Source organism: Uloborus diversus, chromosome 1, assembly GCF_026930045.1.
Source record: "Uloborus diversus isolate 005 chromosome 1, Udiv.v.3.1, whole genome shotgun sequence".
NCBI lineage: Eukaryota > Metazoa > Arthropoda > Arachnida > Araneae > Uloboridae > Uloborus > Uloborus diversus.
In genome coordinates this window covers 177158853-177177219 of record NC_072731.1, presented here as the reverse complement: position 1 = coordinate 177177219, position 18367 = coordinate 177158853, and the positions used below count along the sequence as shown (strand labels likewise).

The following is an 18367-nucleotide window of genomic DNA, read 5'->3' as shown; positions in this document are numbered from 1 at the left end:
ATGCAGAGGAATTATTGCTTCTACTTAAACCTATTTCAGTTGCATTGGATCGAATGCAGAGTGATAGCTGCAGTATTGCAGATGCAGTAAATATCTGGAAAAATTTAGAAACAGATCTGAAAGAAAACAAAGTATTTAACTGTAAGAAATCAGATGTATATAGATCTTTCAAAAAAAGATATGACCTAGCATTAACACCGGCACATTTCTTGGCATATTTGTTAACCCCATCATTCCAGCAAGAAAAACTATCTGTTGAAGAAAAAGACAAGGCAATTGAATTTGTCAAAGATAATTGCAATGACACATCTTTAATGGCTATTCTTTTGAAATTTATTGTTCGTGCAGAGCCATTTAATGGACCATTATTTGAAGATGATGTTCTTAAAAATATTAGTGCGTTAGATTGGTGGAAGTCTTTATCAGCTGTAAAAAATGATTGTATTTCTACAAAAGAATTGTTAGTGATTGAACAGCTCATCACTGCAAAGGCTACATCTGCAGGGGTGGAAAGAATGTTTCCCACCTTAGGCTTTGTGCACAGCAAATTAAGAAACCAGCTGGGGGTGGAGAAAGCTTCCAAACTAGCATTCATGTTCAGATCTTTAAACGGATAAATAATGCGTCAAAAAAATCTATATCAACTGGGAATTTACCAGATCCATCTGCAAAAAGTTGTTGAATATATTTCTTTTTCAATTTCACTTGGGTTGAAAAAATCATTTAATTTCAAAAACTTTTACTTATAAATTTTTCATGTACATTGTGTAATACTACTTAATTTCTTTACTTTCTCTATTTTTTTTCTATATGATTCAATTATGTTTTTGATATTAAAAGCCACTTTGCCAATTAAAAGTGAAATGAACAAAATGTATTTGCATTTAATTTAGTTTTAATCATAGTGTTTTGGTGAAGCGTTACTTGAAAGGTATTTTTGTATTTAAAAAGAAATGGAAGGTAAGTTTTCCATAAATGTATATCAATTAAAATCAGAACTTTCTAACTTTTATTTTCAAAAAAAAAAAAATAAAAAAAATCCGATTTAAATCTAAAAAATCTGATTTAAATAAAAAAATCCGATTTTTTTTTATTTTTTTGAAAAAATCATGATTTTTTTACACCCTGGTTTTTAAACCTTATTCCACTTTTCAAAACTTGTTTTTGAAAAGCTAACACTTAATAAATGCAAATAAAAGTTCCATTTACTAGCTTTTTAATATTTACTACTTATATAATTCAGATTGTTTTATTCATTTCTAATTAAATTACAAATACTTTCATCTATTGTGCATTGAAGTTACAATCAGCTTAATTTCTCTGTTCGTATAGGGGGGGGGCATCACGTTTTCGTACGGCCTGGGTTTTGGACTCAGAAGTTAGAGCAGAGCAAAGTAATACAAATTAATAACGAAAACTATATTAATCTTAATCGTAACTACTTTCAAATTTTGTACATTTTTCCACATGTTTTATAGTAAAATGTAAATGTGATTTTAAATTTAAAATGTTTGAGAATTTATTATTTCTTCAACATGTTTCTTCCTCACATTTTATTGTTTTTTTTTTTCTAAAGTATTTTATTTATTTATTATTATTTTGTTCATGAATTTTTGCTGACTAGAGATTCAAATAATTCAAAGCACCTTCATTTTCTTTTAAACTTTTACTCTTCAAAATTACTCAAAATTCAAATCTAGATTGTTGATTTCAATAACTGTTTTTAATGCAGAAGTTTACGCAAAACAAAACAAAATAAATCAATACATAAAAAATAACAATCCGCCCTCAAAGAATGTAAAATCATTTCAATTCAAAGGATAAAAAAAGAAAGAGGAGTGAGAGAGAGAGAGAGAGAGATTAGGGATAGCTTTTATAAAAAGCAAAACAATTTTATATAATTAACACACAACTATGTTCGCTGCTATAAAATCATTTTTGCAACAGAAGAGTGAAAAACAGTTTAGTTTTCTCTCTCTCTTTTTTTTCATCATGCTGATGACATTCACCATTCTCGTCTTCTATTTTGGTGTACTAAAAATATTTCATTTTCTGTGGTAGATGTTGAACATTTGCTATAAAATACAATATAGTACTTGCAGTTCAACAGTTTGTGCTTGGAGTCATCTTGGGAATCCTAACGATCAAGGGCGCCCATATAGGGGGGGGGGCAAGGGGGGCTCAACCCCCCCTTGGAAATGAGAACTTTCTTGCTTTTAATGCTTTTTTCTTTGCAAAAATATATAAAAATTTCTTTTCCAGCCATTAATGAATAAGTTATTTAAAATGTCAAATTTTAATGTCTCTAATATGTACTAAAATCGCTTTCCATGGGGAAAACATTCTGCTAAACCATGGGTAAAATTTTTGAGCCCCCCCTTAAAATTTTGCATATGGGCGCCCTTGCTAACGATGTTCTCATGTGCATTCAGTACCAGAAAGAGATGGGAGCGGGAATGAATCTTGAAATCAGCAGAGATGGGGAAACTAAGGGGGCGGGGCTAAGTGGGAGGTTTTAAGAATTAATTAAAAAATAACTAGCAACCCGATTGAACTAAAATTGGTGTCCATCATCATAAAATGGCCTGAATTTTCATTAAAAAAATTGCATGCAGGTTCCTCATTGTCCTTCCTCAAAAATTTAGCTGTATATGGATGATATACAATACTTTACTTCAAACAGTGAAAATATATCTACAGTACAGAAAAAGTGTTTTGTATTTTTGTGCAACAGAACTTAATATCAATAAAGAACAAAAGTATATATAATGAAGAAAGCACAATAAATATAAATAAAACAAAAACAACTGAATTTAAATTTACATTTTTTCGACAAAACAACAGCTCTTGGTATTTGCTTTTTACTGCAAAAATACTTGTTCCTGATTGTTAATTACCTCATGGATGATCCGCTTAAGTATAATCAGGCTTTTACTGTATTTATATTTATCCTATAGAAATATCTGATACTTTCCTGCAACGGGTGGGATATAATGCTTTTGATGCTCATTTCTTATTTATTTTTGTTATGGCAAGTTCATGATAAACTTTATATTTTTTCCCCATCAAGTCAAAATTTATTCTAAATTTTATATTTCAAAGCTTACCATCAAAAATTTTAACTTTATACTTTTATTAAGAACCCTGTAATTATGCAGAAATACTTTTAAATTTATTTTAAAGTCACAATACTAACCTGTTTTGCAAAATTTTAATTGCAATATCCTAAAATTTTTAACATTAGTTGAAAAAGAATCACTTTTACAAGTAGCTGCCCAAAAGGGCAGAAAAATCGATTATCAAATGCTGCCAGAATTACCAAATACCAAGTTGAAGTCTTAAATTTGCTTATAGAAAATAAATTACCAATTAAAATATATTAGCTGAGCTATATGTTATTTTGAAAGCAAAATGTATGCTGTGCAGAAAACTTCTGTAAATTTATATGTTTAGCTGACTTACTTATTTATTGCAGCCTTAAAGTATTTCCAAAACCTTTTCAACAAGCATTAATTATTTTGTTAGTTTCTTGATTGCCTTTTGATAGGAAATGTAATTTGTAAGAAGCTACTCCAGTATTTTTTAAACATAACTAAAATAATGCAGTAGATTATACATTTAGGTTAGTATTATAATGAATGTCTACTGTAGTGGATAAATGTAACAATCATCTTTGGTATCTGACCTTAATTTTCTCTCTTTCAGTATCTTCTGGATGGTGGATTTGCAAAAAATAAATGCATTGGAATCACTCAGGTACCCATTTTTATTTACTTACCTTTTAAAAATAAGAGAAATTTTGCTTTTACCCACAAAACTTTTCCTATTCCTTGACCTTAACATCAGAGTGCAGTAGAGTCTTGAAAAACTGAGTCTAGAAAGTTCATGATAAGATTGAGAAATTTCACAAAAGGCTTAACATGATATACTAAGGAAACTTTGCCTAAGGTCAGCATGCTGTGGCTGAACTACAAATCATATTCTTAGCATGGAAATTTTCAAAATATTGCCAAACAGTCCCAGCTGGAAGTTGATTTTTATTGGATGTTTTTTCATTCATAAGCTCATCTCATCTCAATTCTACTTGACATTTTCCAAGTATAATATTGTTATTTCCCCTACCTTGGAAGATATAATATTTATGTAGAGGAAAACAGGGCTCGAAAATTATTATTGCCTGACATGCCAAGACATGTAAAAATTTCGATCAGACATTATTCTTGTACTTTTATATTTACAAGCCCGGTGAGGCATGTAATTTTGTAGTCACTTTCATCCTAAAATTATATTATTTCCCATTTTATTGAAAATTTGCCGCATCTTTACCAAAGTTTAAAATTTATTTAAAGTGTTACCACTGAAATCATATTTGGACAAACATAAAATCATTAGGCATCATATAATGCTGTTAAATGAATTTTTTGTCTTATTAATGCTCTATGCAAAAAATTCAAATGTTTTTATTAATGTACAATAAAAAAGAACTAGGCATTTAATAAGTTTTTCTTTTTTTAAATAATTTCACTTGTCTAAAGAGCTACAGATCTCATAAAGATAGAAAGATTCATTTTTAGTTTAAAACATATATTAAAGAAAAAAGAAAGTTGGAAATTTGTGCTACATAATCTAAAAAGGGTGTTTGCACATTTTTGGAAACTATGCAAAATATTTTTCTGGGGGGGGGGGGACATAGTTCTCTGAACATAATATTTGAAAACCATTAAATGAGTAAATGTTCATTGATTCTTTTAACTAAATATTTTTTTCATATTATTATTTTCTATTGTTTGATAAATTTAGAACACATTTCCATCTCTATTGCTAGCCCCGAAGAGTTGCTGCGGTGACTATTGCAACTAGAGTTGCTAAAGAAGTAAGAACTGAACTTGGAGGAAAGGTATGTTGTAGCTTTGGTTGTGCTATGTCTTAGATAGAATTTACTACCCTTATTAATATTGAATAATGCATTTTATTTAACTTATCATCTGATACATTTCATTTTTTTTTTTTTGTGATGAATTTGTAAACCTGCATTCTTAAAAGATTGTTCTTCTTTATTGATAGGTTGGCTATTCAGTGAGGTTTGAGGATGTTACTTCTAGTGCTACTAAAATAAAGGTTGTTAAAGAATCATCATAAGAAATAATTATTTATAGTTTGTTTAAAAATTTTGTATCTGGTGAATTCCAGGAAAATGGGGACATGACACTTGAATTTTGAAAATTATTATTCTGTCACTTGCCATATACCATTCTCTTCAGAAATAAATGAATTTCTTGGATCTTAACCTGTTTTCCCCTCATAGTTTGCTGACTTTCAGAAAATCAAGGGCAAAATCAAGTTTTCTCTTTGTGTTTTTACAGAGCAAAAAATCTCTTTTGTTACATACTGTAATTGCAATACAGTCGAATCCCAAGTTATGCGAGGGATGCATTCAAAGACTCCTCGTGTAAGTCGAAATTTTGCGTTGTGGAAAAGGGGTGTGTATAAGATTTTTTTATTAACATACCCAATCATTTTAGACATTTTTAAACACCTTTTAAACTGTTTTAGAACATTTTTTAACTATATTACCGTTTCTCACATAAAGAGCGGAATTTTTACCATATTTTTAAAAAAATGAATTATTCAACATAAAATACTGTTACGATGCACAAAATCAATGATCAATGGGAGAGAGGAAGACATAAAAATAAAACAGTAATGTACGATATAAAACAGTATGTAGTAATAAAAAAGCACTGCACTGTAAGAGTACTATACAGTAGATACAATAAGTTACATTTATAACTTAAAAGTTGAAGATGATGATTTATTCTGAGCAATCTGACTGTCATTCTAATTTATTTTTAAATACAGTAGTTTCGCATTTACTTTTGTAACATTTACATCTGTGGTAACACCCCTCTTTCAGGGTCTCTATAATCTACAATATAAGATCAAATTCCAATTTCATGTTGTTTGCATTTTGATTAAACACTACTCTGCGAGCTTCATATTAAAAGTAAGGTCTGGACTTGTCATGCTACCTTCAACCCATTTTCTAGTTGTTCAAGCGTATCAAGAATCCTTTCCTTTTCTTAAATTTTCTCAAAGTTTCGCTTTTTGTTTCCTTCTTCAAACTTTAGATGAAACACCATTCCTAGTTGTCATAATATTTCATCACCTTTCATATTTAGAATAAATGAAAAATGAGGAGTGGTGATATCTGCTATATACGTAAACACTTATAAAGCTATGTTTACAGTATCGTGTGTGAGTTGAGCAGTCTGTGATGCTGAAAGGATGAAAGTACATTCATTAAGTCAGTGTTTAGTAGTCAATAACAAAGCCAAAACTTAGCATAACGATTAATTTCCAAATATTTTCTTGTTGAGAGCCAGAAATTCACTTTAGTTCCAAAATTTGTTGCTCCTGAAAAAGTCGTGTTACAGCCATTTCGCATAAGTCAGATCGCGTTGTAGCGGGCGCAACTGTACACTTGTTATCTGAATATAATATTTATTTAACTTTTATCCTGTCTGGTTAAACTTTTTGTTCAGTAGTTTAAAAATTCTCTTTTTTTTTCAACTATGAAATAGGTCTATTTCTAAGGTGACGATTTGATGTCCTTCCATTACCAAAATACTACATCTTAGTTAGTTTACCAAAAACCTATTAGGTATAGAAACTAATGTTTTTTTATGCAAAGCAGAATTGTGTCCCTTGTCAATGAGCCATAGTTCAACTTTTAATAGATATTTAATTTATATGGTTTTCAGGGCCGGATTTAGAGGAGGGCAGGCGTGGCTACTGCCCCAGGGCCTCCACAACAAAGGGGCCCTCACAATAAAATTTTTACAAAATATCCTAACTTTCACGGGTCGAAAATATCGGATATATACATATATATTAGGGTGGAGCTTATTTTTCAACTATGAAAATATTAACCTCTTACCCTCTCATTTTGTTCCTTTGTATGAAAAAAAAATTCAGGCCAAATATTAGCACATTTGAAGATTATTTAGAGGTAGCTCAACAACTGTAAAATTTTTAACATTGCAGGATCTTTTTTTTTCGAAAAGCAAAGATTGCTTACTTTTTCATTATTTTATAAATATACCTTGGACTTATTTTAACTTCACATATAAATTACTAGATAGCACCACTAGGGAGACCACAAATACTTAAAAGCCATGCTAGATCTGATTTAGCCATTTTGTTTTAGGATGTGACATCTTTAACTGCACTAAACACATTTGGTTATTTTAGCACTTTGTTTGTTTTCAGTATTTTATTTTTGCTGCAGTTTTGAAAGCAAAATGACTGCAAAAGCCACAAGATCTCAAAGTGACTTGTATCTTCTTGGTGGGTCAGTTCCAGAATTAAAAGGTGGAAAATTGCCATCCTTGCGTATGGCTCTGGGACATTTTTTGCATCATCATCTTGAATTGAAGAAAACCATAAGACAAGCTTCAACTCTGACCATCACAGAAATTGCCAAGTTTTGGCAAAAAGCTAGAATTCCTATGCAAGACAACCAAAATTGTCAAATGAAGCTTGAAAAGTTGTATAGAGAATGGCAGCTTTTGAAGAAAAATAAAGTTCGATGTTCATCAACATAGCAAGCTAAGGAATCAACTTTTCTCTCTAAACTAGAAGATCCTTTTGATGTTACTCATGCTGGTGTTTTAACCGGTAAAACAGTCTTACAAGAAGACAAAGACTTTTGAATAGCACAAAGGAAGAAAGTTAGGTGTGGATCAATGTTAGGAGTTGATAAAAAGCTTGATATAAAAGAGAAAAAAGTTCTTGAACGAGAAACAAAAGCAAATGCCCGAATACAGCAAAAGAAAATTAAAGAATTAAAAGATTCTATAGTGGAACTTGAATCATCTACTGAAACTAATAGCAACTTAGGCTCAACGGAAGAAGGTAAGAAAATGGATATCACAGAACAAGCATCAAAAAGACAGAAAAGGAAGCAAGGGAGAAAAACTATAGTTACTCTCCAACTTGCTGCAACTTTGGACAGAATAAAAGTGTCAGACTGAAAGGCTTTCTATGTCATAGCAGAAACTGCAAAAGGCTTAAGATTCAATATCGATGAATTTTCTTTAAATAAGGACTCAATTCGCCGTCAAAGAAGGAAGGAAAGAGCTCAGAAATATGCAGACATAAAGGCTAAGTTTCAACCTAACGTCCCTTTAGTTATCCATTGGGACAGCAAATTAATTCCTGATTTAGTTGCTAAAGATAAAGTGGATCACCTGCCTGTACTAGTAACTGGGAAAGGAATTCACCAGCTACTTGCAGTTCCCAAGCTTCCATCTGCGACAGGTGAGGCACAGGCTATAGCAGTATTTAAAGCTATTGAAGCTGGGGAATATCAAACAACATACGTGCTATGTGTTTTGACACAACCAGTTCAAACACTGGCAGTAACTCGGGTGCATGTGTTCTTCTAAAACAAAAGCTTGAAAAGGAACTTTTTTCCCTAGCGTGCAGGTATCATGTGTTCGAACTGATTATAGGTTCAGTGTTTCAAGTGTGCATGGGAGCCACATCTTCTCCTGAAATTCCATTATTCAAACATTTCAATGAATTTTGGAGCTTCATTGACACTGACCAGTACAAAACTGGAATTTCAATTGATGTAGTTGATGAACTGATACAGGATATAAAAGAAGATACAATTGCTTATGCAAAAAAATACATGGAAGAGTCACATAACCAACTAAGAGGTGATTAAAATGAATTAGTTGAACTTCTGCTTATTTTCCTTGGAACTGCCCCTGTTAGAGGTGTTAAATTTATGTCACCTGGAGCCATGCATCATGCCCGTTGGATGTCGAAATGTATTTATAGTCTCAAAATCTGGATGTTTAGATCGCAATTCAAGCTTACATCTAAAGAAGAGAAGGGATTAACAGCTGTATGCATTTTCATTGCACGTGTATACATGAAAGCATGGATATCAGCACCAGAAGCTGAAAGTGCTCCATATAATGACCTATTACTACTGAAGACTTTGATTGAATATTCGGCTATTAATACAAATGTCTCGAAAGCAGCAGCAAATAAGTTTTCCAACCATTTATGGTATTTAACAGAGGAATTAGTTTCGTTAGCTTTTTTTTTTGATAGTCATGTCAGTGCATCTACCAAGATAAAAATGGTCAGTGCTATGAAAAAACCAACTAAAAAAAATTCTAAACAGAGGAAGATTGATCTTCAAACTTTTTTTTTTTTATTAGACACAAAAAGAAACTCCCTATGCACCACATAGTATTACATAGGGCCCGAAGGTAAGAGGCACAACAGTACAAAATACACAAAATAAAATGAGCACAACATACAAACAATTAACAACGAATAGAGAAGGAAAAAACACACACACACACACACACATACAAAAAGGTCAAACAACTGAATAAATAAAACGTTTAAAAAGAGAATAAGTCTCGACACTCTGAACCAGAGCAGAAGGAACAGGAGGCCAAGAAACGGACAACTTCCTCAGCTCCCGCATAAGAATTTCTCTCTGGGGGTTAAAACGATTGCAACGAAACAACAAGTGTTCTGGATTTTCAATATCCTGTCCACAATCACACACGTTACTAGTAGAAATATTAAATTTATACAAGTACTCTTTGAAATTACCATGCCTAGTAAGAAACTGAGTGACAAAAAAATCAGTTTTGAGATGTTGTCGTTTCAATCTAAAGAAAATAGTGGGAAGGAAGCGCTTGGTCCATTTTCCCTTATTTGAAGACAGATACTCTGAATTCCAATCCTTAGTAGCTTTCTTAGAGTAGAACAGTTTCCAGAATGAGGGAGGATTAGCTACATCTAAGGAAAAAGGTAAACGAGTAGCCTCTTTTGCTAAAGCATCAGCTCTTTCATTTCTTCGAATTCCTGAGTGGCCTCGCACATGGGTAAAATCGACACAAATATTGTGTGAATTAATAGTGCTTATAATGCTTTGAACTTCCACAATGAGCTTTTCAAAACTTCTGACATTCAAAAGAGAGGAAAGAGAGTCACTGCAAATCAGTACTTTAGCTCCAAGAAAATTCGAGACGTGTTTCACTGCGAGATTTAAGCACAAGAGCTCGGCTTGGAAAACGGAACAGTTGTCACTAATACGGAACTGATGAATGGAGAACTCAATCTCATGCTGATACAAAACAAATGCTAGTCCGACTCTCTCATTGATCTTACTGCCGTCTGTGAAGCAAACAAAATCATAGTTGTTCAAATTAGTGGCATTGAAATCTACAAGTGAAATAGGAACTCTTTTAGAGGGATGAGGAAGATCGGAGGAATAAAAATTTGGATGACTTTGTAACAGCAAAGTCTATGTCACTGTTCCAGGCATTAAACCTGCCCGTAGATTATCTTTCTGTTGATCCAGCATCGTGGGAAACAAGAGATGATTACAAAGAAGCCAAAAAAATTATTCAAGCTTTAAATGTAGTGAATGATCATGCTGAACATTTAGTGGCTTTCATTCAGGAGTTCAGTGGACTTACATAACATATGATGAAACGCAGTTGCAGTTTCTGCTGAAAGTCATCGAGGAACACCGCAGAATATACCCTGACAGCAGGAAAGTGACTTTATCTAGGACTGTTTCAAAACAATAACTTGTTTCTAGAACAATGCCAGGTGCATTTTATAACCTAGAGAAAACCTTCTTTCATGTCTCAATTGATTTACAAGTGTTATATATAAGTGCGTAACTATCACTATTTTTGTCGAAATTTTCTCTATGCAACAAACTTCAAGTTCATTGAGCTACCTCTAAATATCAAAATTTTTCATTCAAACTTCATATTTAGTGGTTTTTCATCAAAAGGAACAAATTAAGAGGGTAAGACCTACAAAAATTAAAACTTTATTTTTTCAGTGCAAATAAGCTCCACCCTAATATATATATATCAAAATATTCTGATATATATCAAAGTATCTGATATTTTCGAAAATATGATGATCTTTTCAAACCCTGATTAGGGGCCTCCACTCCTTCGTTGCCCCGGGGCCACCACACTTCCAAATTCGGCCCTGATGGTTTTTATTGGTAACGAAAGGACAAAAAATACGGTCATAAAAGAACATTTATCTATAAGTTGATACAGGGTAAAACTTCAGAATGGTAGTAGAAAACAAACTATATATTGTTTAAAGTTAGTCGTCACATTTAAAATATATGTAAGTAATATTTGTACAAAAATTATGCGTGCTTTCATTAAAAAAAAAAAAAAAACATTTATTTTTTAAAAAAATGTTTTGTCATTTTATTTCTTCTATTGTGCGTGATAAAAATCATGAAAACTACACTTAAAAGTTCCTAAGCATGTGAAAATTGTTTTGGTATGACATGTTTGTGATATAACAAGCCAATTTACACAGAAGCAACTGCTTACAAACTTAATCAAAAGCGCCCATATGGGGGGGGGGGCAAGTGGGGGCTCAAGCCCCCCTTTTAGAAATTAGAACTTTCTTGCTTTAAGTACTTTTTTCTTTGTAAAAATGTAAAAACGTTTCTTCTCCAACCGTTAATGAATAAGTTATTAAAAATGTCAAATTTTAATAACTCTAATTTGCACATATATTTTCAAAAAGGTGGATTAATATCCATTCTCATCCTGATGCACAAAATATGCATTATTTGAACAGTGTAACAAGTTATGTTATTGAATAAGGTGAGTATTTCAATAAGTCAAAGGAGATTTCGCTTCAAAGTCAACAGACTGACAGTTATTAATGATATTAAAAAGAAGATACAGCTGAATCAAAAACATCAAATCATGAGACTATGCCAAAGGTGATTCATAACATTTGGACAAGTTTTGTTAGTGCAATGGAAGTTAAAGAAATTAATGAAGTGCAATGTTGGACAGGTTACAGGTACTTCATATAAAAGAGAGAAGATGAAGGAGTAGAAATATCTTGTTTGAGAATGCATAATAATATTAGAATAATCGTTGTTTCCTCACAAAGAATATAAATGTTCTACAGATTCTGATAAAATTATTGAGTATTTCAAGAATTCGGAATTGTAACAGATGGCTCAAGTATTAGATGTCATTGTTTCAGGCTGCTGTATTAGCTGAACAAATGTTTGTAAGTTGAAATTTACCAAGTTAAATTGTTTTCAACCTTCTTCTTGTCCTTCCCTTACTGTCCTTCCATTATCTTTCACAAATATATAATTTATATGCTTAAAATAATTATTTTTTTATAACTTGAGGTGAAATTGTAACACTCATGTATGTGCTCTAATTTTTATAGAATTTTCCCTTTTATAGTTTGGCTGAACATTTCTGGAGAACATGATTGCGTGAAATCATGTTGCAAAAATGTCCTTCCATTACCAAGTTTTAAATTTCATTGAAAAAAAAGTTAATGGCAAAAAATTCCTGGCTTGGGCTTTTTCAGCAACTTACTATGATGTGTATAAAAGTCTATACCAGTCTTGCATAATATAGATGAACGTGCGAATGGCGTTCGCAGAAAATATTTGGCTCTGCAGAAATTTTTTTCTAACTGCTAACGCTAATTTAAAAAAAAATATTATTAGGGATTTTTTTAAAAAAGAAACAGTTTATTTCTGTTGAAGCTTTTTTCCAAAAGACTTTTAAAGCACATGTGTGAGAAAAAAATGGGTTTGGTTGGTTTCAGTTGGTGAAAAAAGTAATGTAATTGTAAAAAAAAAATTAAATAATTTAAAACACTTTTTTTTTTTTTTTTTGGCCTCTTTCATATTTGAATATAAATTTAATTCTTTATTCAAGGGTGAGTTAGGCAAAATATTTACTTGCAGAAAACTTTCCAGCTAAGATTTGTGTTCGTAGAAAGCTTTTCATGTTATCTAAGTCTGGTCTATGCATCAGTTTTTGAAAAAATGTGCATTTTGATATGCTCTCATACAGAAATACATCGATTTTTTGCTAAAACTGTCCTTCTGTTACCTCTGGAATTCACCATCTTACTTATTTTTTTGTACTGTTTTTCTGAGAAAAATGCACTTGCAGAAAAGACCTCTCTTACGTTTGATTAATTCAGGGTGTACTGAGTAATTTTGAATATATGTTTTGCAACATCAAACTTTTTAATGCATATTCCTGCATAAAAATTCAAAAAAGTGTTTCAATGCTTGAACTAAATTCGCAGTAACCAATGTATTCATTAGGAAGAGTTTTGAACTGTCGAAGAAAAGCTGTTAATTATAATAATAATAATTGATTATTCCAAATTAATTATTGCAAAAGGATAATAACTTGCACATTAAAAGTACAAAAAATTGAAACATATTTGCAAATTAATTGGAGTAATTTTATAACATCTTTTTAAATTTTCACATGAATAATACAAAAATTGTAAGTGAGTTATTTAATAATTATGCAGATCAATTAGAGAATTTATAAAATTTGTCCACGTTGATGCCATGAACACACACACAAAAAAAAAAAAAAAAAAAAAAAAATCTGGGGGGGGGGGGCACAAAAATAAATAAATGAATATTTGGGTTTTTAAAGATTGTATATTATTTATAAATATTACAAATATTTATAAAAAATTAAATCTAGGCTTCATAATGGCACTAGCCTAAATATAATTTTCTAAGCATCAAAACAAACAACCTTAATGCTGTTTTTAATGAATCATATATATATGTATCCAATGTAATTTTTTTTTATTAAACAAAATGCTGATATGTTCTATATTGTTCCCTACACACTGCCCATAGCATATTTGAAAAATATGCAATAGAAAATGATTTTTGAAAACAAAACTATTTGCATTGGAAAATTACATTTATAAATTCATCCTTTGGGCCAATCATGGGTTTTAATCACAAAGAGTCGGAAAGAAAAAGCTTCAATGTGATCCAAAATTTTAGACATCAAATTTGTCGCAAAGGGTTGGAAATCTAGGCATCCAGTCAAAATTTTTTGTCATAAAACATGACTATCGACCTTTTTTTTCTAATACTGAAAAATTTGTGTATTATAATCATTACCATTTACTTTATTGTATTAATTTCTCTTCATGTTAAACACCTACTAGTTTTCATTAGTAGTTTTCTTTGATAACTTTTATAGCATCATGTTTTTCGTTTTCGTAAAACATACAATTTTGATTCATTTTTAGTATTTAACCGATGGTATGCTGCTAAGGGAATCTATCAGTGATGCAAAATTATCTAAGTAAGTAGATCATTTTCATCAAAAATTACTTTTTCTATTTGTAATTATATGTTGCAAATTTCATTTGTGTTGTCACGTTTTTGCATGTGTGCGTCCATAGATATTTTCCCACTTTTGCTGGCTATCTTTTTTTTTTTTTTTTTGTAGTATCAATCCACAGCAGTTGTTTGTCTACACACAATCAACAAATAATTGCTCCAATAATAATGTTGTTGCAAATCCTCATATACATAACAGCCAATGATCGAGTGACCAGCAAGTTTCAACAATGAAACTTGCGCCACGGCATGATAATTTGATAATGTGTTTTGGTAATATTTAACATTCAGGGAAAGCCTTTATTGTGACAAGGCTGAACTCAATCCGGTCACTTAAATGTTTTACTGGTAAGACTGTGTCATTTCAGGGGAATGAAGAAATGAAAAAATGATCAACAATGAACGTTACCTACTGGAGTTTAAGGTTAATCCACTGGGGTTATGGTTGCAACTTCCACTATCAAAATATCACCGAACAGGCAATGGCTTCGTTGAAATGTAGAAGTAACTTTCACTCATCATACCTTGACGGGCGATTTTCTAACTTTGTTAATATTTGTCAGTTTTTTGATTTTACCAGTTTAATTCACTGCAACTACTTTCAAATGATAATCAGTCATTTTTCTTTCTTTTCATTATTTTTGTGCCGAAATGGCTTAGTTGTGTCATTTTGTTCCAGAAGGGGTTAAGTCATTTTTCTTTCATTTTTTTGCCTAAGTAACTATACAGTCAGGAATTTCAATATATAATATCAATAAATATAGCACTATTGTCATTTATGAATTACTGGGGGAAATTATCTTTTTTTGACATTCAGTAATAAACCTTACATAGTAAAATTATATTTTTCAAAAGTGAAAAAAGTTGACTTCACGCCATGTGGGAACAAACTCTTCAATTTTACTTCGTACTAATTAAATTATTTTTCTGTAAATATTTTTACATATTTTTATGCTCAAATATCTTATGTTCTTTTTTTTATTAGATACAGTGTAATAATCTTAGATGAAGCTCATGAAAGGACATTGTGTAATGACATTCTTTCGGGGATTGTAAAAACGGCTCAAAAGTTAAGGTCATCAAACCAAAGCGGTCTTTTACCCCTAAAAGTAAGTGCATAATACACAGTTTTTATTTTTGCACTAGACTGCACTAAACTAGATTAAAAGTTATCCATCTTACAACTTTAGTGTAAAACAGATGTTTCTGTTCTTAACATTTGAAAATGAAGCAATATTATTCTATTTCTTGTCAAAAAAGTACATGACAATTTTTAATTACATAAACATGATTATTTTATTATGTATGATTTATTTTTACAGATTATTGTCATGTCTGCTACTCTTGATTATCACCGATTCGCTGAGTACTTTGAAGCTCCTGCATATTTTGTGAAAGGTCGAGAATTCAGCATTAAGGTACATTAAATTTGAATGCATTTCTACATTTTTAATTTACCTGTCTCAACAAAAATAAAAGAATATAGCATTAAAATATCATAAATAACGGCAGCATAAAATAAATGTACAGTCAGTTAAAATGTAAAAGAAAAATTTTCTAGGAAACAGATTTATGAGTAATATTAATTTGGAAGGTTTTAAAAATGATCAGTTATTTTTCACTATAGTTGGGGCAAACCTAACCTGGCAGTACCATAATGCTGTTATTAGGATCTACGTAGCCTTCACAAAGCTTATAGGTTAGGTTTGCCCCAACTATAGTTGACTCAAAATCCTGTTTTGGGACTTTTCTCTGGTCTCTCCAATCGTGAAAATGCTGTATTGAAGTCAGGATTTGTAACCAGTTGAAAGAATAATACAGTAGAAGACCATTATAACGCACTCCTTGGGACCAGAGCTTTTGTGTTGTACAGGTTTTTGCATTACATAGATCATTTCACAAATTTTGAAACTCATATTCAAGATATATCTATATATTAGAACTTCAGAACGTTTTATTTGCTATGAGTATAGAAGCATTAATATTACACTTAGCCATTCACAAATAAATTTTTTCACAATTGAAGGAAAGTGAATTATCCTGCACTTCTGCTGGCTTCATGGTTTGCATTGTAGCTGCATTTTTGAGAGCCATCTGGTGTTTTCTGTTAACTGTGAATACTAATTTTCATTTAAAATCTTTGAATTAAGATAGAAAGATGTAAAACTGTTTCAAAATTTAATTTGCCTTGCAATTTTTATCTTTGCAAAGCAAAATAGACAGATTTTTTAAACTTCAAAACCTTTTGTTTTCTTTTGAAAAGTTGTGCGGTTTATAGAGAATTGTGTTCTAAAAGTCGGCATTATAAAAGTATTCTACTGTATTAGAATAATAATGAAATTGACATTTTTAAAATGGAAAGCTATTATGTTTAAAGACCTTTCTTCTGTTTCTTCTTTTTTTTCCTATAACTGAAGGAGCCCGTTTTTCATTAATGTATATATATGGCAAAATGTTTCTAATGTGTTTTTTAGAAAATTCTTGAAAGGGCTTTTTACAAAAGTTTTGAGTGGTAATACTGATTCTTCTCAAAAATATTTGCATCTGAATAAATTCAAATTATGTCTTGCAAACAACAGGTATTGTACAGCAGTGTTTTTCAAGAATGGATGTTATCAAATTTAGTTGTTCTTCCTTTTAATTTCCCCCATGATATTTATAAAGTTATTTGTTTCCAAACTGCAAAATCTTAAGAAATGTACTTATTAACTTTTCATTGAAAAACTGGTTGAAACTTTTTTCTTTTCTACCTGAGCATTGCAAAGTTTTAAAAAAATTGCTTTTAGCATAATTAGCAATAATTTTTCTTGATTGATCACAATTCTCTTTTTTAGATATTAAATTCTGTGAACACGCAAGAAGATTATCAACATTCTGCACTTATTACTGTTTTTCAAATTCACCAAAATGAGGATGATGGGTAAAGTTTTGCATTTTAATTATTTCTTATTCCAAGTGTTTTGATCTTTGTTAACAAGTTCATTTTAAAGGAAAGTTTTATGGAACTATCTCGAAGCTATTTTTTAACAAATTGGGTTTTATTGATTTGTGAAGCTTTTTCATGAAATGTTTGTTAGCAATGTTTATATTTATATTTTTTTGTTCATGAAATGTGTTTGTTTTATTTAGAGACATATTGGTTTTCTGCACTGGACAAGAGGAAATTGATTCATTGGCTGCTGAAACAGAGAATTTGGCTTTACATTTACCTGCTGGTTTGTTTATCAATTTTTATTTTGTGTAAATTTTAGGGGGGGGGGGGTAGGAGAGAAAGAGAAGAAAAGCAATCATCTAGTTAATATTTGGGTTCATGATTTTGGAGCCTTCTAAATTACTGATTTTAATTATGATGGTAATTTGATATAAATGATTATTCTGCCACCATTTCACAAAAATATATAGTTATGAATTTGTTTAAACTGACCCTCCCCCCTAAACCATCGACAATATGATGCATACACATTGTGTTCAAACATTTTATGAATAAAATGTAAACAATTAAAGCAGTAATTATATTTTCAATTCTAAAAAAACTGAAAAAACAAAATTGAAAATTCTACTTATTTTTATTGTTTATGAAATTAATTTAAAATTTATGCTCCATTAGGTGCATTATTTCTGGTATGTTTGGTGTTTTTTATTGACAACCAAGCAGCTTCAGAATTTTTTTTAACTCAAAACCGCAGGTTCGTTTGTAATGAGGTTGGGGGAGGGGGGAGGGGGTCATTCTTCAGCATGCCCCCTCCCTAAAATGGTAGTCTGTATCCAACCCTGTATATAATTATGCACAATTTGGTCTAATTTTCTTTTCAGATTATTGCAATAACCCCTCTAACTTAAAAAGTATGTTGTTGTTTTTTTCCCAATCAATGAACAAAACTGGTATGTTTTCCATGCCTCTAAATTAGCTGCAGTTTACGCTGCAGCTTTCACTTCATCCTTCGCCGTAGAAATACTTTTTGAAAACATGTTGTTTGTTGTGTTTGGTAAAGTACTTTTATTTATTTTTATTAAGGAAATCGTTCTAATTTAATATTTAAGTAATGTTTTTGTTGATGCATCTATCATCAATTTGTGCATTAATTGAATGATTATTTTGTGCTACTTCAGTTTGTTTGTACTTTTAGATATATT

The 18367-nt window shown here is 30.9% G+C and overlaps 1 protein-coding gene across 1 annotated transcript in view; it reads left to right on the top strand.

Moving 5' to 3' along the window:
- Positions 1 to 3708: 3708 nt before the first annotated feature.
- The window catches only part of LOC129217308 (ATP-dependent RNA helicase DHX33-like), a 63681-nt gene continuing 49022 nt past the window's right edge, over positions 3709 to 18367 (top strand). Inside the window, exons 1-8 of the mRNA XM_054851588.1 lie at positions 3709 to 3756; positions 4826 to 4897; positions 5065 to 5118; positions 14140 to 14195; positions 15219 to 15342; positions 15556 to 15651; positions 17068 to 17153; positions 17363 to 17448. Of these exons, the coding sequence (XP_054707563.1) occupies positions 14155 to 14195; positions 15219 to 15342; positions 15556 to 15651; positions 17068 to 17153; positions 17363 to 17448 (433 nt within the window). The 5' untranslated portion in view covers positions 3709 to 3756; positions 4826 to 4897; positions 5065 to 5118; positions 14140 to 14154. The remainder of the gene's footprint in view (positions 3757 to 4825; positions 4898 to 5064; positions 5119 to 14139; positions 14196 to 15218; positions 15343 to 15555; positions 15652 to 17067; positions 17154 to 17362; positions 17449 to 18367) is intronic.